At 42.0% G+C, this 27,768-nt stretch overlaps 3 protein-coding genes and 1 long non-coding RNA gene across 9 annotated transcripts in view; 1 reads left to right on the top strand and 3 right to left on the bottom strand.

The window, feature by feature from the left end:
- Positions 1–23,296, top strand: part of LOC120443724 (diacylglycerol kinase 1) — a 49,756-nt gene extending 26,460 nt beyond the window's left edge. For 2 of the 5 annotated variants that reach the window (XM_039622973.2, XM_039622975.1), the window contains 11 exons: positions 389–520; positions 1,166–1,377; positions 2,873–3,004; positions 3,589–3,778; positions 3,840–3,926; positions 4,424–4,635; positions 5,264–6,184; positions 21,788–21,943; positions 22,076–22,304; positions 22,637–22,818; positions 22,893–23,296. In XM_039622973.2, the coding sequence (XP_039478907.1) occupies positions 389–520; positions 1,166–1,377; positions 2,873–3,004; positions 3,589–3,778; positions 3,840–3,926; positions 4,424–4,635; positions 5,264–6,184; positions 21,788–21,943; positions 22,076–22,304; positions 22,637–22,818; positions 22,893–22,982 (2,543 nt within the window). In that variant the 3' untranslated portion in view covers positions 22,983–23,296. Of the gene's footprint in view, positions 1–388; positions 521–1,165; positions 1,378–1,732; positions 2,091–2,872; positions 3,005–3,588; positions 3,779–3,839; positions 3,927–4,423; positions 4,636–5,263; positions 6,185–21,787; positions 21,944–22,075; positions 22,305–22,636; positions 22,819–22,892 lie in introns of those variants that run through there. The other 3 variants (XM_039622974.2, XM_039622976.1, XM_039622977.1) reach the window with 3 other exon arrangements.
- Positions 8,055–9,014, bottom strand: LOC120443729. Its single transcript, XR_005615595.2, has 3 exons — positions 8,697–9,014; positions 8,574–8,643; positions 8,055–8,510 (listed from the first exon to the last, which is right to left on the bottom strand). It is a non-coding gene; the product is annotated as an uncharacterized LOC120443729 (long non-coding RNA).
- Positions 23,297–24,870: 1,574 nt separating the features above from the next.
- Positions 24,871–27,688, bottom strand: LOC120443728 (ubiquitin-like-conjugating enzyme ATG10). The gene is made up of 4 exons (XM_039622983.2): positions 27,516–27,688; positions 25,719–25,818; positions 25,498–25,654; positions 24,871–25,444 (listed from the first exon to the last, which is right to left on the bottom strand). Exons 2-4 carry the CDS (start codon positions 25,812–25,814, stop codon positions 25,179–25,181), a joined length of 519 nt encoding a protein of 172 aa, XP_039478917.1. The 5' UTR covers positions 25,815–25,818; positions 27,516–27,688; the 3' UTR covers positions 24,871–25,178.
- LOC120443726 (tRNA (adenine(37)-N6)-methyltransferase) lies at positions 25,874–27,522 on the bottom strand. 2 transcript variants are annotated; one of them, XM_039622981.2, is made up of 4 exons: positions 27,375–27,522; positions 27,104–27,284; positions 26,570–27,044; positions 25,874–26,515 (listed from the first exon to the last, which is right to left on the bottom strand). In XM_039622981.2, the coding sequence occupies exons 1-4, from the start codon at positions 27,434–27,436 to the stop codon at positions 26,055–26,057; spliced, it is 1,179 nt and encodes a 392-aa protein (XP_039478915.1). In that variant the 5' UTR covers positions 27,437–27,522; the 3' UTR covers positions 25,874–26,054. The 2 variants fall into 2 exon arrangements, with proteins under 2 accessions (XP_039478915.1, XP_039478914.1); XM_039622980.2 differs by having other exon boundaries at positions 25,874–27,044.
- Positions 27,689–27,768: the final 80 nt, after the last annotated feature.

The raw sequence follows: 27,768 nt of genomic DNA, 5'->3' as shown, positions 1-27,768 counted from the left end.
TGTATACAGAAATCAGAAATATCTTTTAGTAAACACCTAAACTCACAAGAAATAAATTTCATAATCGAATAACCAGGGTATATATTCGGTAATGCTTCTGATACAAATACTCAGATACCCAGAAGTGGTTGATATTTTCTCTCTGTGTGGCTGCTCCCCGTTCGCCTGCTAAGTGCGCCTTTGCCGGCTGAATGCCTTGATCTGTGACTGGTTGGCTGCTGCCGTAATAATCAAGTCATTTGCACAGGTGCCGCAGGGGGGAGGGGAGCTGCTGCAGGCGCCCCTTGATACGCTTATGCAAAGTGACAACTCTCTCTATCTCGTCCGTCTTCTCCCTGCCACTTGCACACCTCACACCCCAATCTCTCCATCTCTCAATCTTCCCCAGGTGTCGACAGCACCACGCTCAAGGAGGATGGCATCCACGTGTGGCGCCTGAAGCACTTCAGCAAGCCGGCGTACTGCAACCTCTGCCTCAACATGTTGGTGGGTCTCGGCAAGAAGGGTCTCTGCTGTGTGCGTGAGTATCTGTGTGGCTGCCTGAAGTCAGGAAATTGTCTATCCAAATGGTCATTTTAAGGTTAACTTTAAGGGCATTTTACTCTCCACAAAATCGCCAAGAGCTTACATTTATCCCATTCATAATTAAGTTATTTTCAAGATAAACCGTTTCTCTGAAAATAGTTACAATGTTGTTTTCATGCTCGTTTTTAAAATATGTGTCTCATTATTTGTAGTTTAATCTATTATTCAACTTTTATTAAAGCAAACAGAAAAACAACATTTGTCAACATCAAAATATGTAATTTTATTGTTTAAACTTGACATCAAACAGATTAATCGTTATTTTGGTTTGAAATATTTATTACTCATGGCTGATTGGACGGCTTTAGTCAGACTTACATATATATATTAATCATAATAAAATGAAATTTTCAACGTTAGAGAATCAGAAACATTTTAAATAGGTTTGCCTTACTGCAGGATTATATTAAATAAAACTATTGTATGTAGGACTGCTTTTATAATTGAATTAATCAACACAATTTACCATTTACAATTTACCATTTACAATTTACAATTTACACATATACTTTTTTGTATTAACTTGAATTATTTAATTATGCTTGTGAAGCAAAGTAAATTGTATTATTTTCTCTTGCAGTTTGCAAGTACACGGTGCACGAACGATGCGTGCAACATGCCCCCGCGTCATGCATCACCACCTACGTGAAGTCGAAAAAACCAAAGTGTGGCGGAGACCTTCTGCATCACTGGGTGGAGGGCAACTGCTATGGACGGTGCTCCAAGTGCCGCAAAAGGATAAAGGCCTACCACGGAATCACCGGACTCACCTGCCGTTGGTGCCACATGATGGTGAGTGATGGGCAAGAGCTCGAAAACAGTCCTGATATTTGTAATATTATAAACTGAATCGGAAACGAATAGTTGTGGTCGTAGTATAAATTTGAAACAAAATGTTTAAAATTAATCAGACACTTTAAGTATACAAATTTCAATAGTATATTTTAAGGAATTTCTATTTGGTATTTGGTCTCTTAGATATTAAAGAGTATGTTATAATGGTAGTTCGAGTTACATTGAATTGACAGAGTTTCTAATGCCGCATAATCAATCAGTAAGAAGAGCAAATCAGATCAGTTCTGGCAGAGATTGCCGGCATTGTTTCGTAACAAAAATTCCAATTATCCGGAAAAACAAGGCAGCCTTTGGCCCAGCACTCCCTCTGTAGTTTCTTCGGAGCTGTGACTCGCAGCAGGCAGGAGTACCAACACTTCCAGTAGCAATATCCCCCGAATTCCCGCACCCAACCGGGACTCGGATCCGTCCCGATCCGATCCCGGCCACACATGAGACAGCAACTTCGTTATGGCTGGCAAATTGTCACGTTCCAAACAAATTGCGCTACTGCTGCCGCCGTTGCATGCCACCAACTTTTGTGTCCTGTGTCTTTGACAAGTGCAGCGGAGATAATGCTGAGTTCCTCACTGCCAGAGGGTCGTCGGCGGGAGCGAAGGTCGGGGAACTTGGTCCTTCGAGCCGGATGCTGCTGCATCGGCAAATACTTTGTAAGCCAAATGTAGCCGACGCTTTTGACAGTCAATAACTTCGCATTTTGAGTGGATGTGTCTGTGTGGGCTTCTAGTTTTGCCCACATAAAAGGGGAATGCGGTTGTCAGCCTTCCACCGGCACGAAATTCCTCATCACAGATATACTCCACCTACTGCCGCTGAACTTTCAGACCAATTTAAAGTGAACATACACTACACAACTGCTACATTTAGACCCTTGCATTTTAGCCAGTTTTTGCAACGCATCTGTTTGAAACATTCCCAAAACTCTGTAGGTTTTAAGTTGATCAATACCACTATAGGAAAGATTCTGTATACAATTCAAGATTCGCTTAAGTAGAAACAAACAACTTTTGGGCTGGTCATCAGTGTACGGCCAACTCAAAATCAATTTTAGAGGCCGCAGCTGTGAAAAAGTAATGCGAAAAAAGGAAGCCGCGTGGCCATTAGCAAAAGAGGCAAGAGACTACACTCCAGCCAAATTGGTATTTAAATGAAAATCCGCGCCAAAATCTCATTTAGGCCAAAATTAACCATTTTTTCTGCACCACGGGTCGGGTAGTCGGCGCTAACAAACTTTTAATCGGATTCATTAGGGCGAAATGAACACTTGAGAGTCAACTCCCTCCACCTTTTCTACAATTTTGTGCCATAAGTGGCCTTTGGCCGGCAATGAAGTGGAAATTGAATTTAACAGCGTAGATTTTCTACGAGACCGCGATATCTGGCAATGTACTCTGGCTAATTTGATTTGTCCCCCATCTCATTCCATGGATAGCTCCACAACCGCTGCGCCTCGTCGGTGAAGAAGGAGTGCACCTTGGGCGAATATGCGGAGCTAATTGTCCCGCCCACGGCCATCTGCCCAGCGGTTCTCGACCGCCAACGTTCCGTGAACCAGGCTCACAAGGTGAGATTGCATGTGTATTTATTTCATATCTTTAAAGCTGCTTTCTCACTTCAATTATTCGAAGACATACCAATTAAATGTGAAACTTTAAACTAAGATATTTTTCATAGATTATTTAAAATATGTTCAGTGGTAAACGTGAACAAATGAGTTTCAATTGCACATTTTTATATTATTATTTGTACCACCATTTTAATTAAAGTTATCCAGTTTTTGGTGTTAAAAGAAATTACGGCAGAAATGCATTCCTATACAATTGATATACAAGATTTTATCTCAAGAATTTACCTGTGGCCAAAGGCCTTTTATGTATTTTTTAATATTACATTGTTGCTAGCTGAAAAACTATAATAATATTCAATGTGCAATGAAAAGATAAGCTATTGAACTTTTGAATCGTTTTCCACAACCTCCTAATTTGGTTAAGAAATTTGAACACCATCCTGCTGCAAATTGAAACTGGCAAAACTAACCCCTTTCAAAATTGACCTTCCGCTTCAAAATTTAAAACCAAACCTAACAATTGGAACTGCTGCTCTGTGCCCACCACCCATTCCCTTGTCATTCGCTGAAATCGTAACCAGAAATCCCAAATGCATCACCACCAGGCCACGCACTTCCAAATCACTCCGCCGGACGAGCTGAGCTGCCCGCTGCTGGTGTTCGTCAATCCGAAGAGCGGCGGTCGCCAGGGGGATCGCATCCTGCGGAAGTTCCAGTACATGCTCAATCCGCGCCAGGTGTACGACCTGTCCAAGGGCGGGCCCAAGGAGGGTGTGTGTGTGTGAGTGATGGCCGTTCAAGCACGGTGATTGATTTCCGCTCTCGTTGCCAGGACTCACGCTCTTCAAGGACCTGCCCCGCTTCAGGGTCATTTGCTGTGGCGGCGACGGGACCGTCGGCTGGGTTCTCGAAGCCATGGGTAAGTGTCGTAAGGGTATACTAGATTCGTTGAAAGTATGTAACAGGCAGAATGAAGCGTTGCCGACCATATAAAGTATATATATTCTTGATCAGGATCTATAGCCTGTCTGTACATCCATCTGTCCGTCCGTTTGTCCGTCCGTTTGTCCGTCCGTTTGTCCGTCCGTTTGTCCGTCCGTTTGTCCGTCCGTTTGTCCGTCCGTATAAGATCTCAGGAACTATTAAAGCTAGAAAGTTGAAATCTAGCATACAGATTCTATAGACATAGACGGTCAAGTGTTGACCCATGTTGGCACGCCCAGACCGACACTGCCACTGTTTTGCTATTTTTTCAGTTTTGTATTAGTCTCGTAAGTTTGTTTGCCACAACCACTCCAACGCTCACAAACCGCCCGAAAATTAGCCGCCTTGAAATAAATAAACCTTAATATACACAAAACTACAAATAAATCGAAATATACAAAAGTAACTTATGTGTGCCCGATTTCCCTGCAGATTCCATAGAGTTGGCCAGCCAGCCGGCCATTGGAGTGATTCCCCTGGGAACGGGCAACGACCTGGCCCGCTGCCTCCGCTGGGGTGGCGGCTACGAGGGCGAGAACATCCCGAAGCTGATGGACAAGTTCCGAAGGGCCTCCACCGTGATGCTGGACCGCTGGAGCATCGAGGTGACCAACACTCCGCACAGCGATGAATTGCGGCCCAAGGTGAGTCTAAATACAAACCAAGTGGAACTAAAAGTTCGTGAAATAAATAGAAAAACATTTTTTCCGACTATAAGCGACAGGTATATTTGATATCTTACAATGAAGCAATAAGAGTAATGCAAATAAATTAAAATCTTCTTTGAATATTTAAAGAAATAAATGCATATGCAAATCCACATAAATCCATATCCGGAAAAGTTCTCAAAGATAAGAACCACTTCCCAGTTTCCGATTGGAGTTGGTGGAGTGACATTTCAGGATAGAAAATCCCATTAACATGTAACATATTAGGCCGTACTGTTTTATTTATTGCTCTATTTAGCCTAAACCTGGTTATATCTCCCTACGTATCAAATCGAATCGTCCATAACCCGCCCGAAATAGGCGTTTGTGGGCGTGACCTGTCCTTACCAGCTGGCAAATCCAATTATTGGCCACAAAGCGCTTGCCACGCATATCATTCCCATCCTCGCCCTGAACACCAACCTTACTCTGCCTGTTGGGAGGAAAACGATTACACAATCTAATTTTACTGGCTGGAAGGCGTGTTGCTGACGCTGCAAGCCGGCAACTCCAACCTCCATCTGGCATTTACTAAGTGAAGTTATCCCTTCTTTTTCCGCCGCAGGTGACGCTGCACTCAAACATGCAGAAGGTGATTGAGCTGTCGCAAAGTGTTGTGGTCGACAAATCGCTGATGGAGCGCTTCGAGGAAATCCAGCGGCAGAGCAAGCAGGTGGCCACGGCCATGGGCACGGCGGCCTCCAGCACATCGATTATGATGGCCAGCAAAACGGAAACGGAAACGGAAACGGAAATGGAAACAATGACCGCAATGAAGTTCGGCAGCTGCACCACCACAGCCAACAGAACGACCACGACCAAGAGCATTTCGATGTCCACGTTCGAGACGCAGTGCCTGCAACAAACCCTGAGTAGAGCGATGAGCAGCAGCAGCAGCAACACGAGCTGCGATAGTCCTTGCAACGGCAACCAGGATGCGAAAACGGAAGTAGTTCCCCTAAGCGTTACAGTTGACCAAGTTGGAGAGAAGTCCGTGCTCAGGAGGTCGGGTGAAACGGAAAAGCAATCACTTGAGACTCTGCTACTGCAACACAAACAACAGATGCAGCAACAGCAACAGCAGCAGCAGCAAGAAGCCACACCGCTGGCTGCCAAGGAAGCTGCAACAGCAACGCCAGTCGGGAATAATCAAAGCGATAATAATAGCCAGTGCAATAAGCAAAACAACATCCTTAAACAGCAAATTACATTGTCATTGGACTTGTCCGACCATGAAGATGAGCCCAAGAGCGCCGTGGAAGGCGATGGCCGGGGCGATGGCACGAGGAGCAACGGCAACAGCATTCCGGCCACACCAGTCACACCAATCACACCCACCACTCCGAATGCCACATCAAGCGTGCCGCTGCAGCAGCAGCAGCAGCATCTCCAGTTCGAGCAGCAACAGAAGCCCATCAAAGTGCAATCCGACAAGGACTGCACGGTGCCCTACAACATAATCAACAATTATTTCTCCGTCGGCGTGGTGAGTACTCATCCATACATACACTGGAAAGAAATCTTTTTAATTCTATATCAAGCAGCATTTGTATGGCAGTGAATTTACCATACATTGCTGCACTCTCTTGGTATCCTTTATAAAAAGGATATTTGTTTTAAAAGGGTGTTTCAAGTACAAAAGAGGCCAAGAAGAGGCTTTGCAAATAAGATTATTGATAAATAATAGTTCGCAAAGGAAAGTATTTAAAATATTTATTAAAAATGTACATCAAATTCTTTGTAAATGACTATCTGCTGAAGTACTTTAAGTGTACGTAACAGAATCCCTAGAATGCATTCCCTGCACTGCTGTTCCTGCTGTGACTGTGTAGCATATAACGAAGATTAGTTATATTGCGAGCAGATGTAATTGTCGTAGTGCTAACAGTGGCACGCGCTGGTTCCGGCTCTATGTTGTCGGCAATGGGCTGGGTTAGAATTTAAATACTGTAATACTACGTGCTCTTGAAAGTTAAAACAAATAAACTAAAATCGCGTGCGAATAGCCAACAAATAATCTTGAGGGAAAAGAGAAAGCTAGATCGGAAGGAAAAAAAAATATAGTTAAAAAGAAAGGAAATCTCAAACAAAATATTCTAGTGGATCTTTTAGGCGCACCCCCGGAATCTGGAGTGGCCGCTGCCCCACCCTTCCATGATCGCCACGAGCAAAACCATGTTTATTGGCGATCCCATTGGTCCACTAAGAATTCAGGTCACTGCATCAAATCCGCTGTTCATAATCCCAGATAAATAACTTCTATTCGGACTTCATTATAAATTTATTCATTAAAATTAATTAAACCAAAATCTTTCATTTGTTGTTCCTGCTTAACTTAATTTTTAACCTAAAATCCTAATTAGATAACATGTAAAATAGATTTATATATTAATAGAAAGAAAAAGTAAACAAAAATTTTAAAACCCCAAGAAATTACCTAACCTTATTTTGGTTCTTTTACTTGTTATCATGGGCGATTATTATTTTATCATTATTATATTATATATATATAGTTTTATCCTATTTTAATTATTAATGCAAAAGAAATTATTCCTAAATTATTTATTCATTGTAATAGTCGTTGTATATACATATGTAAGTATGAGTGAAAATACAGTGGCTGAAAAGAAAATATGTTTCAAAACCACCTATACCATTCGCATAGGTATTAATATAATATAAATGTAATATAATTCGATAAGAAGAAAAAAAATTAAAATATTTTCAATTTACTACCGGCGTACCCAATATTTCGGTCCTCGACTGTACCTATACACGAGAGAGGCTCGGTGTACACAATATTTCGATCCTCGACTGTACCATGCAATAACATGTTGTCGTAGGTCAAGCCTGGGTTTTGGGTTTCGCGACGAATTAGGCGATCAAAAGAAAGAATAGATTTAATATATAAAACTGTAAAATTTAAAGACTGAAAGAGCCATCCCCCAAAAATGCAATGCCTTTTTTTAAATAATATATCGTTGCAATTAATAGAGACAAATTTTGAGATATAACTTACATGTTATTTTCTCCCACGGCGAAAGTACTTTCTCCGGCGAATTTCTTCTTATTGTTTCATGTTTTGGTCTTGATAAATGTTTGCGGAAAAAGTTGTGTATGGATATATATATATTATTGAGGTATTGCGTTGGATGAATGGCTGGAGTATGATTAACCCATTATGTTTTTAATTTTAATTATTTTTCTATATTACTATTTATTTAAAAAGTTTTTTTTATTTTATTTTTTTTTTCTAGCTGGCATGGCCAAATCTTTCCACCACTGACTTTCACTTTTTACCTCTTTTTTATTTATTTAATTTAATTTAATCTATCTATAATTTAATTTATTCTATATTTAAAATATATATAATTTCCTTTTTTTTCTTTCTCGGGTATAGTAAACTCGTAGTTTTCGTAACGTTTTAAATTGAATTCATTTTTTTTGTTTTGGCGATCGTTGGTGTCCAATTATTTTATTAGTGTATTAGCACATGTTTGGTAATGCGTGCGGTAAAACCATTAGTTTGTCACCGTGTAGCCACCTCGTGTTATAACCAAAAAAAATTGAACCGCTTAATGTGAGGGCTTTTGTTTTCCCTTTTTTTTTCGTTTTTCGCTACAGGTTTTGTTTTTCACTGAACTTTTGCGGGGGGTAGATTAATTCACACTAATAACACTTGAACACCGATGGCTTCGGCCAAAAGAGATGTTCTGATGATCGATGTGCATCGGCTACTCTGCTGGACGTGCTGCTCTGGTGGTACGGCTTGGAGCCGGCGGTTGCTTGTGGGTAGCACAAGGTGCCAGAACCTTGTGAAATTATTAAATTTTCAGTTAGATTCTGAAGTAAAAAAAACTCGAATAAATAGTTACCTTTGATCTGGCACCGAAATAACCCCAAATTTAAATACAGTTGGTGGGATTTCTAATCTGGGCTTGGGTACTAAAGACGAAAATAATTAGCAAAAGCGAATTTCACTTTAGAAACTAACTCACCGAAGAATATCGAAATACAAAAAAAAAATTATAAAGAAAACGTGGGTGTGTTTTTTTTTTTTTTTTTTTTTTTTGGTTGGTCGCACCTGTACGTCTGATCACCTCCAAGGTTAAAACGGAAAGAGAACGACCGGCATGGCGTTCACTAGTATGCCCAGGTTGCGTTTTCTTATCTATTACAGTGTAAGCTTGCAATTTCGATAGAACCCAAACTGCATTGATAGGTTAATGGGTAGGTGGCCCTACTTAAAGCAAGTTCCTAACCCCGATAATGCTACTTTCGGACTAACCCAAAACTGTGACAAGCGACACTTCAAATCCCCCCACTAAAATCACGCTTGATTAGACAATCAAGGGTGATCCACGCTTGGAGCGGAAACTATTGTTTAAGATCCTTCGCATGAAATTTTCCAACAATTCGTCCTTGTAAATCCTCAAGCTCATAATATGCCGAGCCTAGTTTTCTTCTCACTCGAGCTTTTAAGAAGGCTGGAGCTAACTTGGCATTGAAACCTTTTGCAAAATTGCTCTGTTGGAAGTTTCTACGGTAAATTTCTTGACCTACCGCATACGATACTTCTCGACTACGCATGTTGTACGTCTTTTCGTTGCGCGCATGTTGCTTTACCACCTTTTCTTTAGCTTGCTCTCTCATGATATCGAACGAATCGTCCCTATTAAATACAATGGATCTATCTTCTAACAGATTCAATCGTCGTAACAATTCGTATGTAGAACCATTAGTTATCATGTGTTGTCCGAAAACAAGGCGATACGGCGTTTGCTGTACGGCAGTGTGAAGACTTGAGCGAAGTGCACAGCTAATCTTACTGAGGTTCTCGTCCCAGTTGGTCTGATTTGGATGGACATAGGCTTTAATGGCAGCCAGAACGGATCGATTTACTCGCTCAGATGCGTTTCCTTGTGGTGCATATGAAGCAGTGTAGGCGTGGTTAATTCCATAGCTATTTAACAGATTGTTAAAAGCGTGCGACTTAAATTGCACACCGTTATCGGATACGATAGTTTCAGGTACGCCAAAGCAATGGAATAACTCTTCCATATACGGCACGATTGCATCCACAGTAAATTTTTTTACTGCTTTTAGAAAAGGAAATTTGCTAAAATGATCAAGGACTATGAATATGCCAATGTGGCCAGACTTCGTCCGAGGGTAAGGACCCAAATAATCCACGTATAGCCTTTGAAATAGTCGCATACTGGTCGTTACTTTGGCTAACGGTGGTCTAAGCACTTGGTTAGGGTGCTTAGTGCTTTTGCAGACCTCGCATTGGTTAATATAATTGCGAACATCGGTTACCAGATTAGGCCAAAAATAATATCGACGAATTCGCTCTAAGGTTTTATTTATTCCGCCATGAGAAGCTAAAGGATCGTCATGGGCAGCCTTAATAGCCACTGACACTAATTCCGAAGGTAGCCAAAGTTTCCAAACTGATTCATCAGCAACTTGCTCAGCCGAAGCATGCTCGGTACGACGATAAACATAACCGTTTACAACTTTTACGTCGGGACTTAGAAGACTTCCTTGCTCAATTTTTTTCTTCAACTCCTGATAGCTCGGTACTTCAAAAGCTGCTGATTTTAAATCAACCTCAATCGCCGAGAGATCGTTAGCGTGCGTCCGTGACAGCGCATCAGGAACGATGTTTCGACTACCCTTGCGATGCTGTATCGTGAAGTCATAACCCTGGAGCTTTAAAGCCCAACGGGCTAGTCTACTGCTTAGGTCAGATTGATTCATCAACCATTTCAACGACGCATGGTCGGTAATGACGGTGAACGCATGTCCTTCAACATACGCACGAAATTTTTTTATGCTTAATATAGCCGCTAAACATTCTTTTTCGGTGACCGAGTAATTTCTCTGACATTGATTAAGTTTCTTGGACATGTAAGAGATAGGAACTTCGTCACCTTCGTCATTTATCTGCATAAGCACGCCACCAACGCCGGTGTGGCTGGCGTCACAGTGGATATAAAACGGCCGTTGAAAATCTGGGGTATGTAACACTGGGGCATTACAAAGCTGCTTTTTTAAATTCTCAAAAGCTTCATTAGCTGCCTCGGACCAATTAAAACGTAGTTTTCCTTTCAACGCATCCGTTAAAGGTGCTGAGACAGAAGCATAATTTCGAATAAATTTCTGGTACCACCCAGTCATACCCAGGAATCGTCGCAATTGCTTAATAGACTTAGGAACAGGATAATCTACGATAGCACTAATTTTATCCATATCCATTGCGATTGCGCCATTGCCTACAATATGGCCTAAGTAGCTGACCTCCTTTCTACAAAATTTGCTTTTCTGAACATTGATGGTTAATCCCGCTTTTCTTAAACAAGATGCTAATTCTTTCAGAACTAAGACATGTCGTTCAAAAGTATCGGATACAATCAAAAGGTCATCTAGATATATAAATACTTCGTTTTTTAAAGTGCATGGAATTATTCGATCCATTAATTTGGACATGGTTGCAGGCGCGTTGGTAAGACCAAATGGCATTACAGTGAATTGGTAGAGAGGTCTACCTGGTACCGTAAATGCTGTTTTATCACGCGAACTTGGCTCTAGTGGGATTTGCCAATAGGCATCTTTAAGATCCAGGCTCGTTAGATATTCCGCTTTAGGCAACCGGCTTAGGATGCCATCAATGATGGGCATTGGATAAGCATCCTTACGTGTCGCTTGGTTCACCTTTCGGCTATCTATGCATAATCGCACTTTTCCGGGTTTGCGGACCAATACAACAGGGGAAGACCACGCACTGGTCGATTCTTCAATAACCCCTAACGCAAGCATGCGATCCAGTTCATCATACATAAGTTTTTCGATAGCTGGGGACACAGGATAATGTCGCTGCTTGATAGGTACGGAATCGCCAACGTCAATGGAGTGGGAAAGCATGGTCGTTTTCCCTAGACCCATTTCGGCAAAAGAAGGAAAGCATGTGACTACGGCGTTCAATTGCTGTTTTTGTTCTTCCGTCAGAGAACGAACATCGTCTAGGTCTACTGCTGAGAGATTACTTTCTGGACTAGGTTTCATGATAGTATATGGCAATAGCTGATATTTTATCCAAAAGTCGATCCCTAAATACAGTGATTGTTTTAACGAAGGTACGATGTACAAAGTAATATCTTTGGTCATATTGTTATACTGAACTTCTGTGCGAATCTTGCCCACGATGTTTTGGGATTTTCCATCGGCAGTATGAACAATACTTTGAACAGGCTTATGAGGACACTTTTCTATCAGTATTTCTTCGGCTAGTTTTCCACCTATACAACTAATAGAGGCACCAGTATCCATTAATCCAGATACTGATCGGCCAAGAAGTTTTACGTCTGCGTATGGTCGTACATCAGAGGCAATAATTGCTGATAATAAAAACCGTTTTTCGATTTTTATCTGGTCATAAAAATCTCTAATACGCTGTGCAGATCGCGAAGGCTGTCTCTGGTGTTTATTGAAAGATTCGCCGGGTGGACATAATTCGGTAAAAGGATAGTCTGGTTGTTGAGACAAATCAGGGAGAGAGGGTACAGAGCAGCTATTGGTTACTCCGTATTGGTGGCTTTCGTCACCACTTGTTTGTGTGCCCCTTTCAAAGGTGCACGGCCTCGGTAGTTTTTTGAGCGACAATGAGGACATGAAGGAAGGTAGGTGTCTGGTTTGCCACACCCATAGCAGAACACACGACGTTCGGCTAAGCACTCCTGATATCTGTGTCCGATTTTGCTACAATTCCAACAGGATAAATTAATTGCGGAAATTTCAGCTGTCTCTGAATCCGACTCCACTTCGGACTCAAGACTTACCTCCTGCACAAACCTACGAGGAGCAGGAAGAGGTTTTCGGAATCCTGGCTTGACAGTCAGCATGAACGTTTCCCTTTTGCGAATAATACTCCTTAGCTGAGAAATGCTACTGATCTCCTTATATAAAAGCTCATGTTGAATTTCTGGCAATAAGTTTGATCTAATGGATTCTAACACTGATAATTCTGACAATGGTTCAGATAACTTATCAGTTAATAGGATGATACTTTCGTAAAAGTCATCAAAGGACTCCCCTTCCTTTTGTTTACGACGATAAATTTCTGCTTTAATGCTAACATCTGGACGTTCTTCCTTAAATTGATGCCGTAAGGCTTTGCATAAGGCCTTCCATTCAACTTGGGGTACACTTTGGTGGTAACGCCAATACCAATCACTAGCAACCCCTTCAAATAAAATGTTGACATGGCTAGTTAGAAGCATAAAATTACCTTCTAGTGTCTGTTTGGTAAGAGCTTCGACCCTATAGATAAACATATCAATGCTCATGCCTGTTCGTCCAGCGAATCTAATTTTCCAGTTTGCAATTATTTGGCTTACGCGATCAAATCGCAACCCTGACCCTATAGTTGAGAAACTAGATTGATTTGGGACATTACTCTGCACTTGCTGTTGTCGATCTATTAACTCGGCTACTGGAGGTCTTGGCTGTTCGGGTCCAGTAGAAAGTGTCGATAAAATGTTCTGCAGCCCGGTGTGTAAAACCTGCGCTAAACGTTCGGTCTGTTTTGCCGTTGCTACGGCCATCGCCTCGGTTATCTGCTGCATATCATTTAGACCTGGAGACATATTCCTATTGTTTGCATCCTCTGAGGTCGGTATTTCGTTAGATTGGTCCATATTTAACGTTCCTGGACTAGAGTCTATCCGTACTTGTTCTTCAACACGAGTATTTATGCGCGAGGTCCCTGGAAGACTTTGTGTGGACTGACTTAATTCGGTGTTTACAGTTAAATTAAGTAAAGAAGCTTGTAAGGACGCTTTACAAACTGGACAACGGTCGCGATTGGTAACTTTTGTATTGAAGCAAACCCAATGGAAGGTATGATTGCAGCTTGTAGACAACAACTGGGCAGTGTATTCGATAGGTTTCAAACAAATATAGCAATGAGTTTTTTGTTGAAGGTGTTCATAACTACGAGACAACGGCATTTTGTTTTCTTTAAAGAAAAGTTAATTTTTTTTTTTTTTTTTTTTTTTTTTTTTTTTCGATAGTTATGATATAATTATTTTAGGTGTTTATAATTTTATTTTTCAATATAAATGCATAAAAATATCTAGGGATTATGAATCACTTCAATGAGCAGTTTCGACTATTAACTTTGTTTGGATTGCCCTTAGGATTAAATAGAAAATAAAAGGGAAGAAAATAGTATGAAAATAGATAAGAATGAGTTTTATCAGGGGTAGAGTGTAGTTTATTCACCCACAACTCTAGGTCTAAACTGAAAAGGAAACAGGAAATACAAAAATGTTAACCTGTTTAATCGGTAGGGTATGGTTTATTCACCCATATCCCTAAATCCATACTAAACAGGAACGAAGCTAAGTTTACTTTACTGGACACGAAGCACAGCCGAAGATGAAAAGGCAAACGGCATCAAATTCACTTCCTGCCACTCACGATCCAAGTCAAATAAACTAAGACATCGATACACTTTAGCGGTAGATTGTAGATTCTTTCCACAATATCAAAATCCAGCTAAAATGCAAAAGCCATCATGTGAACTATGGCAAGCGCGGTGAGTAAAGTTTATTACCTAATCCAGCGTCTAGCTCATAATTACATGCGAGTGTTACTTGGTAATAGCACCGTCATACAAGGTACTAGAAAATCCATTGTAACTGAGTCACCAAAAGAAATAAGAACATCAAGATTATTTGGACGCGGTCGAAAGATGTAAGTGACCGATTAAAATTTTATTATTCATTTGGGGCCTGCCGGATCGGGCCCCACGTTGGGCGCCATTATTTATTTGTAGCATATAACGAAGATTAGTTATATTGCGAGCAGATGTAATTGTCGTAGTGCTAACAGTGGCACGCGCTGGTTCCGGCTCTATGTTGTCGGCAATGGGCTGGGTTAGAATTTAAATACTGTAATACTACGTGCTCTTGAAAGTTAAAACAAATAAACTAAAATCGCGTGCGAATAGCCAACAAATAATCTTGAGGGAAAAGAGAAAGCTAGATCGGAAGGAAAAAAAATATAGTTAAAAAGAAAGGAAATCTCAAACAAAATATTCTAGTGGATCTTTTAGGCGCACCCCCGGAATCTGGAGTGGCCGCTGCCCCACCCTTCCATGATCGCCACGAGCAAAACCATGTTTATTGGCGATCCCATTGGTCCACTAAGAATTCAGGTCACTGCATCAAATCCGCTGTTCATAATCCCAGATAAATAACTTCTATTCGGACTTCATTATAAATTTATTCATTAAAATTAATTAAACCAAAATCTTTCATTTGTTGTTCCTGCTTAACTTAATTTTTAACCTAAAATCCTAATTAGATAACATGTAAAATAGATTTATATATTAATAGAAAGAAAAAGTAAACAAAAATTTTAAAACCCCAAGAAATTACCTAACCTTATTTTGGTTCTTTTACTTGTTATCATGGGCGATTATTATTTTATCATTATTATATTATATATATATAGTTTTATCCTATTTTAATTATTAATGCAAAAGAAATTATTCCTAAATTATTTATTCATTGTAATAGTCGTTGTATATACATATGTAAGTATGAGTGAAAATACAGTGGCTGAAAAGAAAATATGTTTCAAAACCACCTATACCATTCGCATAGGTATTAATATAATATAAATGTAATATAATTCGATAAGAAGAAAAAAAATTAAAATATTTTCAATTTACTACCGGCGTACCCAATATTTCGGTCCTCGACTGTACCTATACACGAGAGAGGCTCGGTGTACACAATATTTCGATCCTCGACTGTACCATGCAATAACATGTTGTCGTAGGTCAAGCCTGGGTTTTGGGTTTCGCGACGAATTAGGCGATCAAAAGAAAGAATAGATTTAATATATAAAACTGTAAAATTTAAAGACTGAAAGAGCCATCCCCCAAAAATGCAATGCCTTTTTTTAAATAATATATCGTTGCAATTAATAGAGACAAATTTTGAGATATAACTTACATGTTATTTTCTCCCACGGCGAAAGTACTTTCTCCGGCGAATTTCTTCTTATTGTTTCATGTTTTGGTCTTGATAAATGTTTGCGGAAAAAGTTGTGTATGGATATATATATATTATTGAGGTATTGCGTTGGATGAATGGCTGGAGTATGATTAACCCATTATGTTTTTAATTTTAATTATTTTTCTATATTACTATTTATTTAAAAAGTTTTTTTTTATTTTATTTTTTTTTTCTAGCTGGCATGGCCAAATCTTTCCACCACTGACTTTCACTTTTTACCTCTTTTTTATTTATTTAATTTAATTTAATCTATCTATAATTTAATTTATTCTATATTTAAAATATATATAATTTCCTTTTTTTTCTTTCTCGGGTATAGTAAACTCGTAGTTTTCGTAACGTTTTAAATTGAATTCATTTTTTTTGTTTTGGCGATCGTTGGTGTCCAATTATTTTATTAGTGTATTAGCACATGTTTGGTAATGCGTGCGGTAAAACCATTAGTTTGTCACCGTGTAGCCACCTCGTGTTATAACCAAAAAAAAATTGAACCGCTTAATGTGAGGGCTTTTGTTTTCCCTTTTTTTTTCGTTTTTCGCTACAGGTTTTGTTTTTCACTGAACTTTTGCGGGGGGTAGATTAATTCACACTAATAACACTTGAACACCGATGGCTTCGGCCAAAAGAGATGTTCTGATGATCGATGTGCATCGGCTACTCTGCTGGACGTGCTGCTCTGGTGGTACGGCTTGGAGCCGGCGGTTGCTTGTGGGTAGCACAAGGTGCCAGAACCTTGTGAAATTATTAAATTTTCAGTTAGATTCTGAAGTAAAAAAAACTCGAATAAATAGTTACCTTTGATCTGGCACCGAAATAACCCCAAATTTAAATACAGTTGGTGGGATTTCTAATCTGGGCTTGGGTACTAAAGACGAAAATAATTAGCAAAAGCGAATTTCACTTTAGAAACTAACTCACCGAAGAATATCGAAATACAAAAAAAAATTATAAAGAAAACGTGGGTGTGTTTTTTTTTTTTTTTTTTTTTTTTGGTTGGTCGCACCTGTACGTCTGATCACCTCCAAGGTTAAAACGGAAAGAGAACGACCGGCATGGCGTTCACTAGTATGCCCAGGTTGCGTTTTCTTATCTATTACAGTGTAAGCTTGCAATTTCGATAGAACCCAAACTGCATTGATAGGTTAATGGGTAGGTGGCCCTACTTAAAGCAAGTTCCTAACCCCGATAATGCTACTTTCGGACTAACCCAAAACTGTGACAAGCGACACTTCAACTGTGACTCCTTAGTTGCATCCACTAATGCCAGATATTCCGGATCCAGATTCACTCCGTCACATGTCAGATGCTAAGCCGGCGGTTGTCATGCCATTTCCATTTCCATTCGAACTCACTCCGTTGCTCGTGGTGCCCATCCGGTTTGAGGTCCACATCCACATCCATGTCCATGTCCGTGTCATCAGCAGTGGCCACATCAGTCGTAACAAGAGCAGCTATGGCGCAATTTTCATAATTAGTGAGGACGAGCTGTCGTGGCTGTTGACATGGGATTTGCAGTTGACAAGCTCGCTAGCCAGGCTTAATTTGATTATCCGAGGAAATCGCATCACAAGTCTTTAGCCTTTGCAAAGGCTTTGTCTTGAGCTGATTGTCGGAAAATTTGGCTTGTGTAGGTGTAAAGCAATCAAAACGGAATTCTTAATTGGAAATTTGCGAAACTTTGTCAAGTGAGTCAGGTTCTTTACCCTGTATTAAACTTGGTATTTATTTAGCTTTATGAATTATCTAGTTCATCAAGATTGTATTGAGTTTTGATTAGGGTGTCAGCAGACATCGTTGGTCCATTCTAAGGCAATTAAATGAGGTTTTGAAAACTCGGTTCATTTAGTAAAAGCACACTGCGAACACAAGCCGTGCAATCTTGATTACAAGACCAATAATATGAGGGCTAATGTCCCGCTGATGGCTAAGTGAAGCGACTCGGCGTGGCTGTTCGATAATTAATTTATTCAGCGTTTAGGACAGGAGGCCGCATAATTCCGGAGCACACAGCCCAAAATTCAGCGCTCAAAGCCCGCAAATGAATATCCTTTGGGGCAGGCAATGGTTTTTCAGATGCAAATTTGCGAGGAACGCAGTTCAGCTGGATACATTCATAACTAAGCTCAAACAAAGGCGCTTCAATAAAGAGGGGAGATGGCTCCGTATCCCGTGGCACCTTGAATCGTGCCTGGCGATTATTCAAAGACTCTGCCGCGTTGCAGAACATTTTGCATGCAAAGTGGCTGATTTCCACAAAAGTCGAATGCCACACGCCCGTGGCTCACTTGCAGATACAATTACTGATACAGATACAGATGCGGTGCCGGTGTAGGATAGCAGACAGACAGATGCAGATACTTTCGCATCTGCATCTGGGGGATCGGGCACATGCAAACGTGGTAGCACACAATCATCAGCTGCGCATTTGCATCATTGATGGTGCAAAGCTTTCGATTGGCAGCTGCAATTTGCACTGTTTGCTTGCACCTTTTCCAGCTTTCGAGACCAAACGGCCCCGAAAGGTAGGCAACACTCTTCTGCAATTCAAATTCACTTAATTCGAGCGTCCAGCCAACCGGAATTCCCGGAAACCCCAAATACCCGAGAACGTTTAGATTAATGAATGCCCACCAGGCTTTAGGCAGAACGAAACTTGTGTCATTATAATTTCCAGCAAGTGTTAAATTAGTAACAGCTCAAGGCGACGCCAAAGACCACAAAGTCAGGAAAAGTAACAGATTGCGCCCCAGGGACCAACATGTGCATATAAACAGGATAAATAGGAGGATGGATAAAACTTTGCCCAGCTTCGCATGGGCCCTTTGAATAATTTAGTACGATGTGAGATATGAAAACGGCCAAGAAGCAGGGAGTCCAACATGAAAATCACAGATACTCGCACTTTCAGCAGCCTGCACTCTGCTTATCGGGCCACGATTTAGTAGAGCCATAAAGTAAAGTTAAGTGACAACTTTACAGCTCGGCCTAGCCACAGAAATGAAGCGAAATGGACGCCATGTCCTGCCCCCCGTTTCTGTTTAGTGTCAGAGTGCAAACACGCCCATTGGCCAAAGTACACAGCAAATAAAGGGTATGTAGGGTCAAAAGAAACAATCTTTATTTATTATTTAATATCTAATACTCAATTAGCGAAACAAGGTCACAATTGCTTCATAAATTGCATTTAAACTTCAATTCAAATACCTTTGACTTAGCCTTACACTAAACTCCACAGATCACGATTTATTATTGACTATTATAAAGTAAAATCAACTCCAAATGCGTTTTTGATTGATGAAAATCGCATCGAATACCTACACGATCTGCGCTACTCACAAACTTTGTTGCTGCTAAAAGCACAAAGCTCTAATCGTTCAGTGGTTCGCTGTGTACAAGCAGGATATGTGGCAGGATGTGGAGGTGTAGAGGTGTGGGTCCTGCGTAAGGTCACACCATTTGTCAAGTGGCGGCTAAAGCCGAAATCCTTTTTGTGCAAACATTTTGCGCTCCCCAGCGCCGCAGAATTCAGCCTAATGCTCCTGCCACAGAGCCCCAACAATTGCACATCGGATCCCACAAAATCCGCACCAGAGCCAAAATAAAAATGTGCGCCCGTGTGGGCTGGATCCTTTGGATACGCCGCCATGTTAGGGTGTGGATTTGGGCTTGGGTTTCCCCATATTTCTGTGTGCGTGTGCGTGTGTGGCGTGTTAGTTTATTTATGACTTGATGTGCGTCTGTTTAAACAGTAGGCGTCTACAGGCGAAGTGATGGCGATGATGTTATTGCCCTTTTTTGCTCCTCCTCCTGCTTCTTCTCCTGCTGAAGCTGCCGGGATTTCACTTGTCGGACACATTTCACACGGAGAGCTCTTTGTCCTGGGCCCATCACGAAATCCATTTAACACTCATGTACATGAACATGTGTCTGCTCTGCCACGGCAGCGCTCCGGTTCAAGTGGCCCAGCTCCTTGGGCACCAGCGAGCATCCTTGGGGAAAACGGGCGGAGCAGGAGCAGGAGCACTCCGCTCGGTTCGGGTAATACAGCATGAAAAGTATTTCACGCTGACGCCTGGGTTTAACGTCAAACAATTGACGTTGAGCGCCAACTTGTGCGACGATAATAAAAGTGCGAGTTCCAAGCAGTTTTGGGAGCTCAGCCCATCATATAGCCGGTGAATGTGTCTTTTTGGTAACTTGGTGCGGATGGTACAAGAGAGCTGGCACCTTCGTTTGGTTTAATAAAGTGTTCTTACAGATTGCAGATTTAATAATACGACAATCATTTGGTACACAGTTATTCCACATTTACCTGTAATCAACGTTTATCTTTTTATTACGATCCAGTGCTAAAACTATACATTTATTTACATTTTTATTGTGTCGCAAATTAATTAATTGAACTGACAAACTAGCAATTCTCGGACCATCCAAATTGTATAAGATAGAGTAGTTTAGTCAAATTCTGTCCTAGATCTAGCTTGTTTTCGGCAGACTCTGGCGTGCAAAAGTGGGTTTTCTTCGAAAAATCAGCACTGTTTGAGAACAGGGACTATTGCAACTGGAGGCTGTTATGGAGTTGATGTGTAATTGTCTGAGCTTTGGCTTTGACTGTGGCTCAAGTTTTATGTGCCAGGACACAGAGATAGGAGGCTGGATGCGTATTTTAAGGAAGGCCTTTTGTACCTGAGTTGCGCATACGCCCCGTTGCCTTGAATGGATTTTGTCTTATCTATTACTGCTCGCATTTTGCCTTCCAGTTTGGGTACACAAATTATTTCATTAACCTCACACCTCCAAGTCCTTTTTTTGGGGGCCATCCTTGGGCAACGTGCTGCCTTCTATTGCTGAATTCTCGGGCACCATCGTCAAACTTTCCCCCAATGCAAACAAGCTGTCAGCCCGTGCGGTCTCCCCACCTCCTCACCTCCTTCGACAAGGACTAATGGGTATGGTGCGGTCGAGGCATGCTAATAAGCTGGGCTGTCACTAAATTAGTTTACCGCACGGGCCGTGCATAAAGTGGCATTGGAGATGCGGAAGCCGGTTGCGGATGGAGCTAATTAAAAAGTTTTTCGTTGATTTTTGATTTTAAGCTCTGGCAGGCGCTCGCTCATGTTGACAATTCAATTTGACGTCGAGCGGTAATAAATCTTATTTGCTGTGCAACCAGCAGGCCGTAATTGGAAGACCTGCCGCCGCCACCACGTGCCCTCAATCCGGCGGACAAAGGGACCAGAGGCGCGCGTGCCTGTGTGTATTTGCCCAGCGACATGCATAACAAATGCGTTGGCAGCCAGTGCAACGTGTCGTATGAGCAACGCGGGCCCACAGGGCGGGAACGCAACCGAATACCCGCTTAAGAAATTAAAATGCAACCCTCCCGATAAGAACTCCCCTTCCGTGAAATGGAGTTACCAGTTTGCAGGCACCTGCGGCTCCGAAAAGCAAACACTTTTGCACGGAAAGGGAGCATCTGGCACGTGAGCTCATCCAGTATCCATAGGAGGCCGTCTAATGCTGAATGACATTTGTGGTGAAGAACTTGGTTTTCACTTCTTCCAAAATGAACTCAATCAAAATTTTCACTGCATAGAATTTCTTTTTCAAGCTGAATATTAAATATTCCATACTGCTTCTTGACAAATTCTTGAAACTTGCAAATGCTTTCGAGTAATGCAAACACCTGAGATAAAAAGCTGTAGTGCCACCCGCCGATTGCTAATATAAATTAGGAGTCGTGTCCAAGGCTCGGCCACAAGATTAATTAGCTTTGCTGCGGTTCAGCCAATCCGATTCAATCCAAGTGCATTGCCATGGCAGCCGTGGCAGGACTGTCATTCTAATTGAGATTTCTGGGCAAGTCTGAATGGCAAATAGTAATCGCGTTCGAACGCAATCCGCCGAACGTGACCTGGAATTGCACGCTTCTTAGTTGACCTTTTGACTGGCCTTGCTTCCAACTCATTCCACACCTGAATCTGAATCTGTTTCCCCAGGACGCCGCCATCTGCGTTAAGTTTCACTTGGAGCGGGAGAAAAACCCGCACAAATTCAACAGTCGCATGAAAAACAAGCTGTGGTACTTCGAGTATGCAACATCCGAGACATTTGCCGCATCCTGCAAGAATCTCCACGAGAGCATCGAGATTGTGGTAAGTGTGGATGGGTTCCATTGGACTGTAGGTGGCGATATACAGTCGAAGAGGTCACCCTTCGTCCGTGATTCAATAACGGATGCTGGACCGAGAGCTGCGCAGCGTGTAACCTTCGCTCCATATTTGCAGTGCGATGGCGTGGCCCTGGACTTGGCCAATGGACCCCACCTGCAGGGAGTGGCTCTCCTCAACATTCCGTACACACACGGCGGCTCCAATCTATGGGGCGAACACCTCTCCCAGAAGCGGATCCGTAAGAGCGCCGGGCCCTTCGGCAAGAGCAAGAAGCTCCGGGCGGGCGACAAGGAGTTCTCCGCCACCAGCTTCAATTCCGTTGACCTTTCGGTGGCCATTCAGGGTGAGTTAACTATGTCGAAGTTAGCCAATAATGATTTAAGTGATCGGTACCTTAAAAAAAAATAAAACCTGTTTAGCAAACATTAGAACTTGAATTAGAATCAGGATATGAAAATCCAAAACTTATGTATACAAACAAGAGCACTGATGAGCGGAACAAGTACAAGTAAAGTTCAAATGATTTAAAAAGTCAATATTTCTTTTGAAAAAGTAATTTCTTTCTTTAAAAAATATGCTATTCTCAATATTTAGTAGAAAAATTAAAAACAGCTTTTATTAAAAACAAATTAAGAATAAAACCATCACTAATTAGCTGCCACACATCTTTTGCAGACTTTGGAGATCGGCTAATCGAGGTGATTGGGCTGGAGAACTGCCTGCACATGGGCCAGGTGAGGACTGGACTCCGCGCCTCGGGACGCCGCCTGGCCCAGTGCAGCGAGGTGATCATCAAGACGAAGAAAACATTTCCCATGCAGATAGATGGCGAGCCCTGGATGCAGATGCCCTGCACGGTGAGTGGCCAGCAAATAAAGTTGGTGCTCAAATAATAATAATTTCATAATAACGGTGGATTTTGCTGCTGCAGATCAAGGTGACACACAAGAACCAGGTGCCCATGCTGATGGCACCGCGATCGGAGAAGGGACGCGGGTTCTTCAACTTGCTGTGCAGCTGATTCAGGCGCAGCGCATCGAGTGACTTCATGGGCCGGACCGCCCAGGAGTCGGCCGATGAGCTGGATGATGACTTTCGGATCGTTACTAGAAGCACCACCGTCCATAACATAGCCTAGCGTGAATAGCTTTAGCCCCAGTCCACCTGCGACCGCATCGAATTGGTTTACCACCCTAGGTTAAGGTTTCCCTTATGATATGTCTAGATATGCTATGTGTATATACATATGTATTCTTGTATGCATGGATGTCGAGTGAGTTACAGAGCTTTATATTTAGTGTTAGACTAGCCAAATATACAACCCAGTCAAGTCCATTCCAATGGGATCCGAGTGCAGTGGCTGTATATAGCAATACTGCTACGGCTTTAGGCCACAGGATATTTTAAGAACACTTTAAAAACGATAACATAGCGAAAATTGTCCAAAGATGCAACTGAAATGAGACCAACAAAGCAACAAAGCAACAAGAACAACAAACCAAACAAACAGCATAGCAGTGCGAATTTTATGCCTTAGGCTAAGTAATTTATTCCGTCATCACCAGTGGTGAGTGTTGCTGGGATCAACGAGATATATGTATGTACATATGTATGTATACCGACGTCAAACTAAACACATATCATTGATTTCCGACTCGAGATATTGCATTTGAGCAGCACTCGCCACTGACCTACGAACTTTTGTTTTGTTTTTGGTAATTTATATTGTAAATAGCAAAACAAATGTAACTTGATATGCAAATGTCAACTAAATGGTGCAGCTTTAAACGAAATTTTATATATGAATACATATATTGAGATGACACGAATCGGATGTTGAACAATACTACAAGCATGTATATTTCATATAGTTGTATATGTATGTTTAGTGTAATAAGCTCCTCACAAATACAATACTCATAAAAAAAACGCTCCAAAGTAAATTTCAGATCGAAAATCCACATTCCAAGCATTTGCGATACCACAAGTACACTTTTAGACGCAAAGCACGAAATAGTGCAAATCTGGTAAAGTGAAGTCATTAATAAAGCTCGATTGTTAAATGTAGTACACCTAGAAAGTGTTTAGCTAGTAGTTATTTAATAACACAAAACCAAAGAGCACTATTTTTGAACTATTAGGTAATATGAGCGACACTTCTGTGGAAGGAGACTCAGATGGAATGTTAATTGGATATACTCGCAATATAATATGTGTCCTTTGAATCGTTAATCCCCCTAGAAGTTCGGAAAATTAAAGATTATTTCAAAGACTAACCATAGTATTGAAATTCACACCTAATGTTATGGATTGCGTCGAGTTATACTAGTCACTTTCCGAGTCCAAATTGAGTTCTCCTAGTACGTGCCATCCAAACCACCCTTCGACTTCCTCAGCAGGATATCCGTACTGCACACCATTAATCTTTAATGTACGTGAACCAGTATATGTACCATCGTATTACTATTGCAAACCAACGTAATATACATAAAAGTCGATTTAATTTTGCAAATAAACATTTTCAATGCGATTCCCCGCGCCCTCGAGTCCTTGGTTTCGCCAGGAACGTAGGGATTTGGTGCCAGCGCCGGGACGCCGCTAATGCCACACAGTAGCCAGTTAACATTAATTATAAATGAAACAGTTAATATTAGTAAAATGCAAAGCGAAGCGGCTCAACTAAGGCCACGCTTGTGTACAGTACAATTAGATGTAAGCGTATACATGTCTAAACTAAATCGAAGTAATCGAAAAGTAGCTTCTAGTTGATATTACCAGAGAAATGAACGAAAATAGCAAGTGCAACTTGAAAACTATACTCTACGTTAAGAGATGATAGTCATTATAGACTAATTCGATGAATGTATCCCCCAAGCGGAGTAATAATATATGTACAAAGCTAGTTTCTATTCGTAGGTTCATTAGTTTTTAATTTTCAACTTAAATTATCCACCGATGTGCTGCTTTAGGTATCACATGCTATAGCCCTGTGTCCCACAGCAGTTCACCCCTGAGCATTCTGCTATTTAGATCTTCACATGTGCCAAGTACTGGAGGCGGATGGGTTCCATATGGGTCCATGTTCTAAAGTTAAGCATAATGCAAAGGTGTAACCACTTTAAAATAGGGAATGCAATGTAAAACTGTAAAAGCCATTATAATCCACACATGTATACTCCTATTACCAGTGTTTAAAACAACCACCAATAAATTCAAATTACGTATACTCTTGGCTTAAGCCGTATGCATTTTGCAGGTGCAACTGCACGTGTGGTCCGTACAGGCTGATGAAGGAGAGAACCTGGTTGCCGCTGGGCTTTCCGAACTGCTTTAGCACTTCAGCTGTGCGGCATGGATGCAGTGCCATGAAAGGTCTGAAAAGCACGGGATGATCCATCTGTGTGAGTATCTGGTGGAGATCGCTGGCCTTCGATTCGGGCATGAACAGTTTCCAGGTGGCCTCGACATCCAGAAGACTTCCATCTATGAGAAGTGGGTTTATTGACACATCTAGTACGATTTTTTGATATACATACCTGATCTGTGTGCTTGGAAAAACAACATTGGTACTTGATAGGAAACACTGAAGACTACGTGATACTCCACACTAACCAACTCCCCTGCGTTATTTTTGCCACTTTGCCATCTAATCTTTTGACTACATTTGAGGTAGACGTTTGGTTCATTCGAGTCCTTAATTGCGAAAAAGAAGTATTAATTAATTAGCTCGATTTTAAGAATCTGCACGAAGTGATACCTTTTGCGCCAGCACCCAATTATCACCCAACTTCTGGGAAATTTCCAGGAACTGCTTAGCCTGGCTCAAGAAATCTTTCCAGCTCAAGTCGCCCATTATGCTGCAAATAAAGTATATAAATAAGCTTGATAAAATCTTTAAATACTACCCCCGCGTTAAGATACTTGAAGGAAAACAATTTATTTGCGTGGGAAACAAGCCTCATACATATATTTAAGAATGTGCTGTATTCTAGAGCAAAATTGAAACGCCAAAGGTAAAAGCTCCTCAACACAATATACTTAAGCTTAACACAATCAAGTCAGTTAACGAATATCAATTGCAATAATCCATAAGTTAGGCGCTGCGCAGGTCGCCGTCGAGGGCGGTAACCTGCACATTTTCGTTACGCCGAACCTGAACCACGGTCACCGTGCCGGCCTTGTCATCGAATTTGCACGTCACCGTGACCTCCCGCAGCTGGAAGGTAAATATTTGCGAGCCGTATTTTGTGCGCAAGTAAACGGAGCGCGGATCCGCCTCCAGAATGTCCACGATGCACTGCTTCTTCACCTGCAACTCCGATAGCTGCGCCTCGGCATGTTCGTTAAAAGTCACGCTAAGTCTATTGCTGGCCACTACCCAGTTGGGCACTCGCACGGCGCTTGGTGGCGGCAGAATGGCATCAGCTCCAATGCCCGAGTTCCCGCTGTATCCAGCTGCTCCGTACAGTTCCAGGTCCGATTCTTCTCCGTCAGGCTCCTGCCTGGAATCGTAGAAGTCCAGGCTGCTCTCATGCGGACCAACAGAGGTTCTTCCTGTCCGGAACAAGAACTTATGTTGCATTTCTGCTTGTTGTATGTCCAACGTACCTGAGTCAACGCTCAAGGATGGTGCATCGTAATGTGGAATGTAGGGCTTAATGTCTAACACCGGTGTGCCGTCTACCATGTCCGTACCAAAGAAACTGATGGTGGCGTTTTCGATCTTCTCAATCTCCACCAATGAGAGGCCAATTGGACACGGGCGGTGTGGTGATCGAGTGGAAAACACACCCACCCGCTCGCCCCCGAGACGGGGGGGCGCCACTTTAGCCTTGGGATGGGCATTGTTGCGGTGGAAATGGTAGATGACCCACAGATGCGAGAAGTCGGCCAGTCCCTCCAAGGAGTGCTCCGGATTGGTGAACACACCGTCGTTCAGTTGGATGATACCGCGCAGGCGACTGCCCACAATTGACTGCCTGGGCACGGCCCGCTTCTCTGGGAAGGCTGTCCGGATCACTCCGATAGGCCGAAAGTGGGCGTAATCCTCTCCAAAGCTGTTCCCTCCATTGGTATGGTTGCTCTAAGGATTGGTTGCGAGGTTTGTATGTATCTTTCAGTGTGTGGGAGGGTCAAACGCACCTGACCTTGACCCGTCTGGTGGTCTGGCGTCTGCTGCTGGTGCTCCTGCTTCTCGCCGGCGACCTTGTCCTTGGCGCTCTTGTTGTTGTTCGCACACCCCTCGCAGCGGAAGTCCTGCAGCAGGCGGGTTATCGTCTCAATGTCCTTGCGCTGCACATGCTGCAGGTTGCGCACTTGCTGCCTGCATCATGGTCAAGGCAAAATCGGTGTGAACTTGAACTATACCAGTAGCAAAAGGACTCTCATGGCAATTTGCCTGTCTCAAACGAACCTGAGATTGTTGATCTCGTTCCGCGCAATGGTCAACTGACTCTTCAGATCATCCTCGTGCATTTTCGCTGCCGGCAACGCGCACTTGGCTCCCAATAATCCGTAATTTCAGCGTTCTCTGCTGTTACTGACCAATATTTACCTCGATTCTCAATGGTTACATCCAGCTAGAGTTGGCCATCACTTACGCACGGCACCGCGACGTTATCGATTGCCGATAGGTTTAACTGTATTGCTATTGGTATTGGCCTTATTTCCAGTTAGATCAGGCTTGCTATTTGGCTCCTTGTTTATAAACATTTACTTACGATATTTCGATGTACGGCTCTAAAAATAAATTAAAAAAGATCCCAATATTATGCAGTAGATGTTTTGTCTTTAATTTACTGAAGTTT

Source organism: Drosophila santomea, chromosome 2L, assembly GCF_016746245.2.
Source record: "Drosophila santomea strain STO CAGO 1482 chromosome 2L, Prin_Dsan_1.1, whole genome shotgun sequence".
In the NCBI taxonomy this organism is placed as follows: domain Eukaryota; kingdom Metazoa; phylum Arthropoda; class Insecta; order Diptera; family Drosophilidae; genus Drosophila; species Drosophila santomea.
This window is presented reverse-complemented; position numbering and strand designations above follow the sequence as displayed.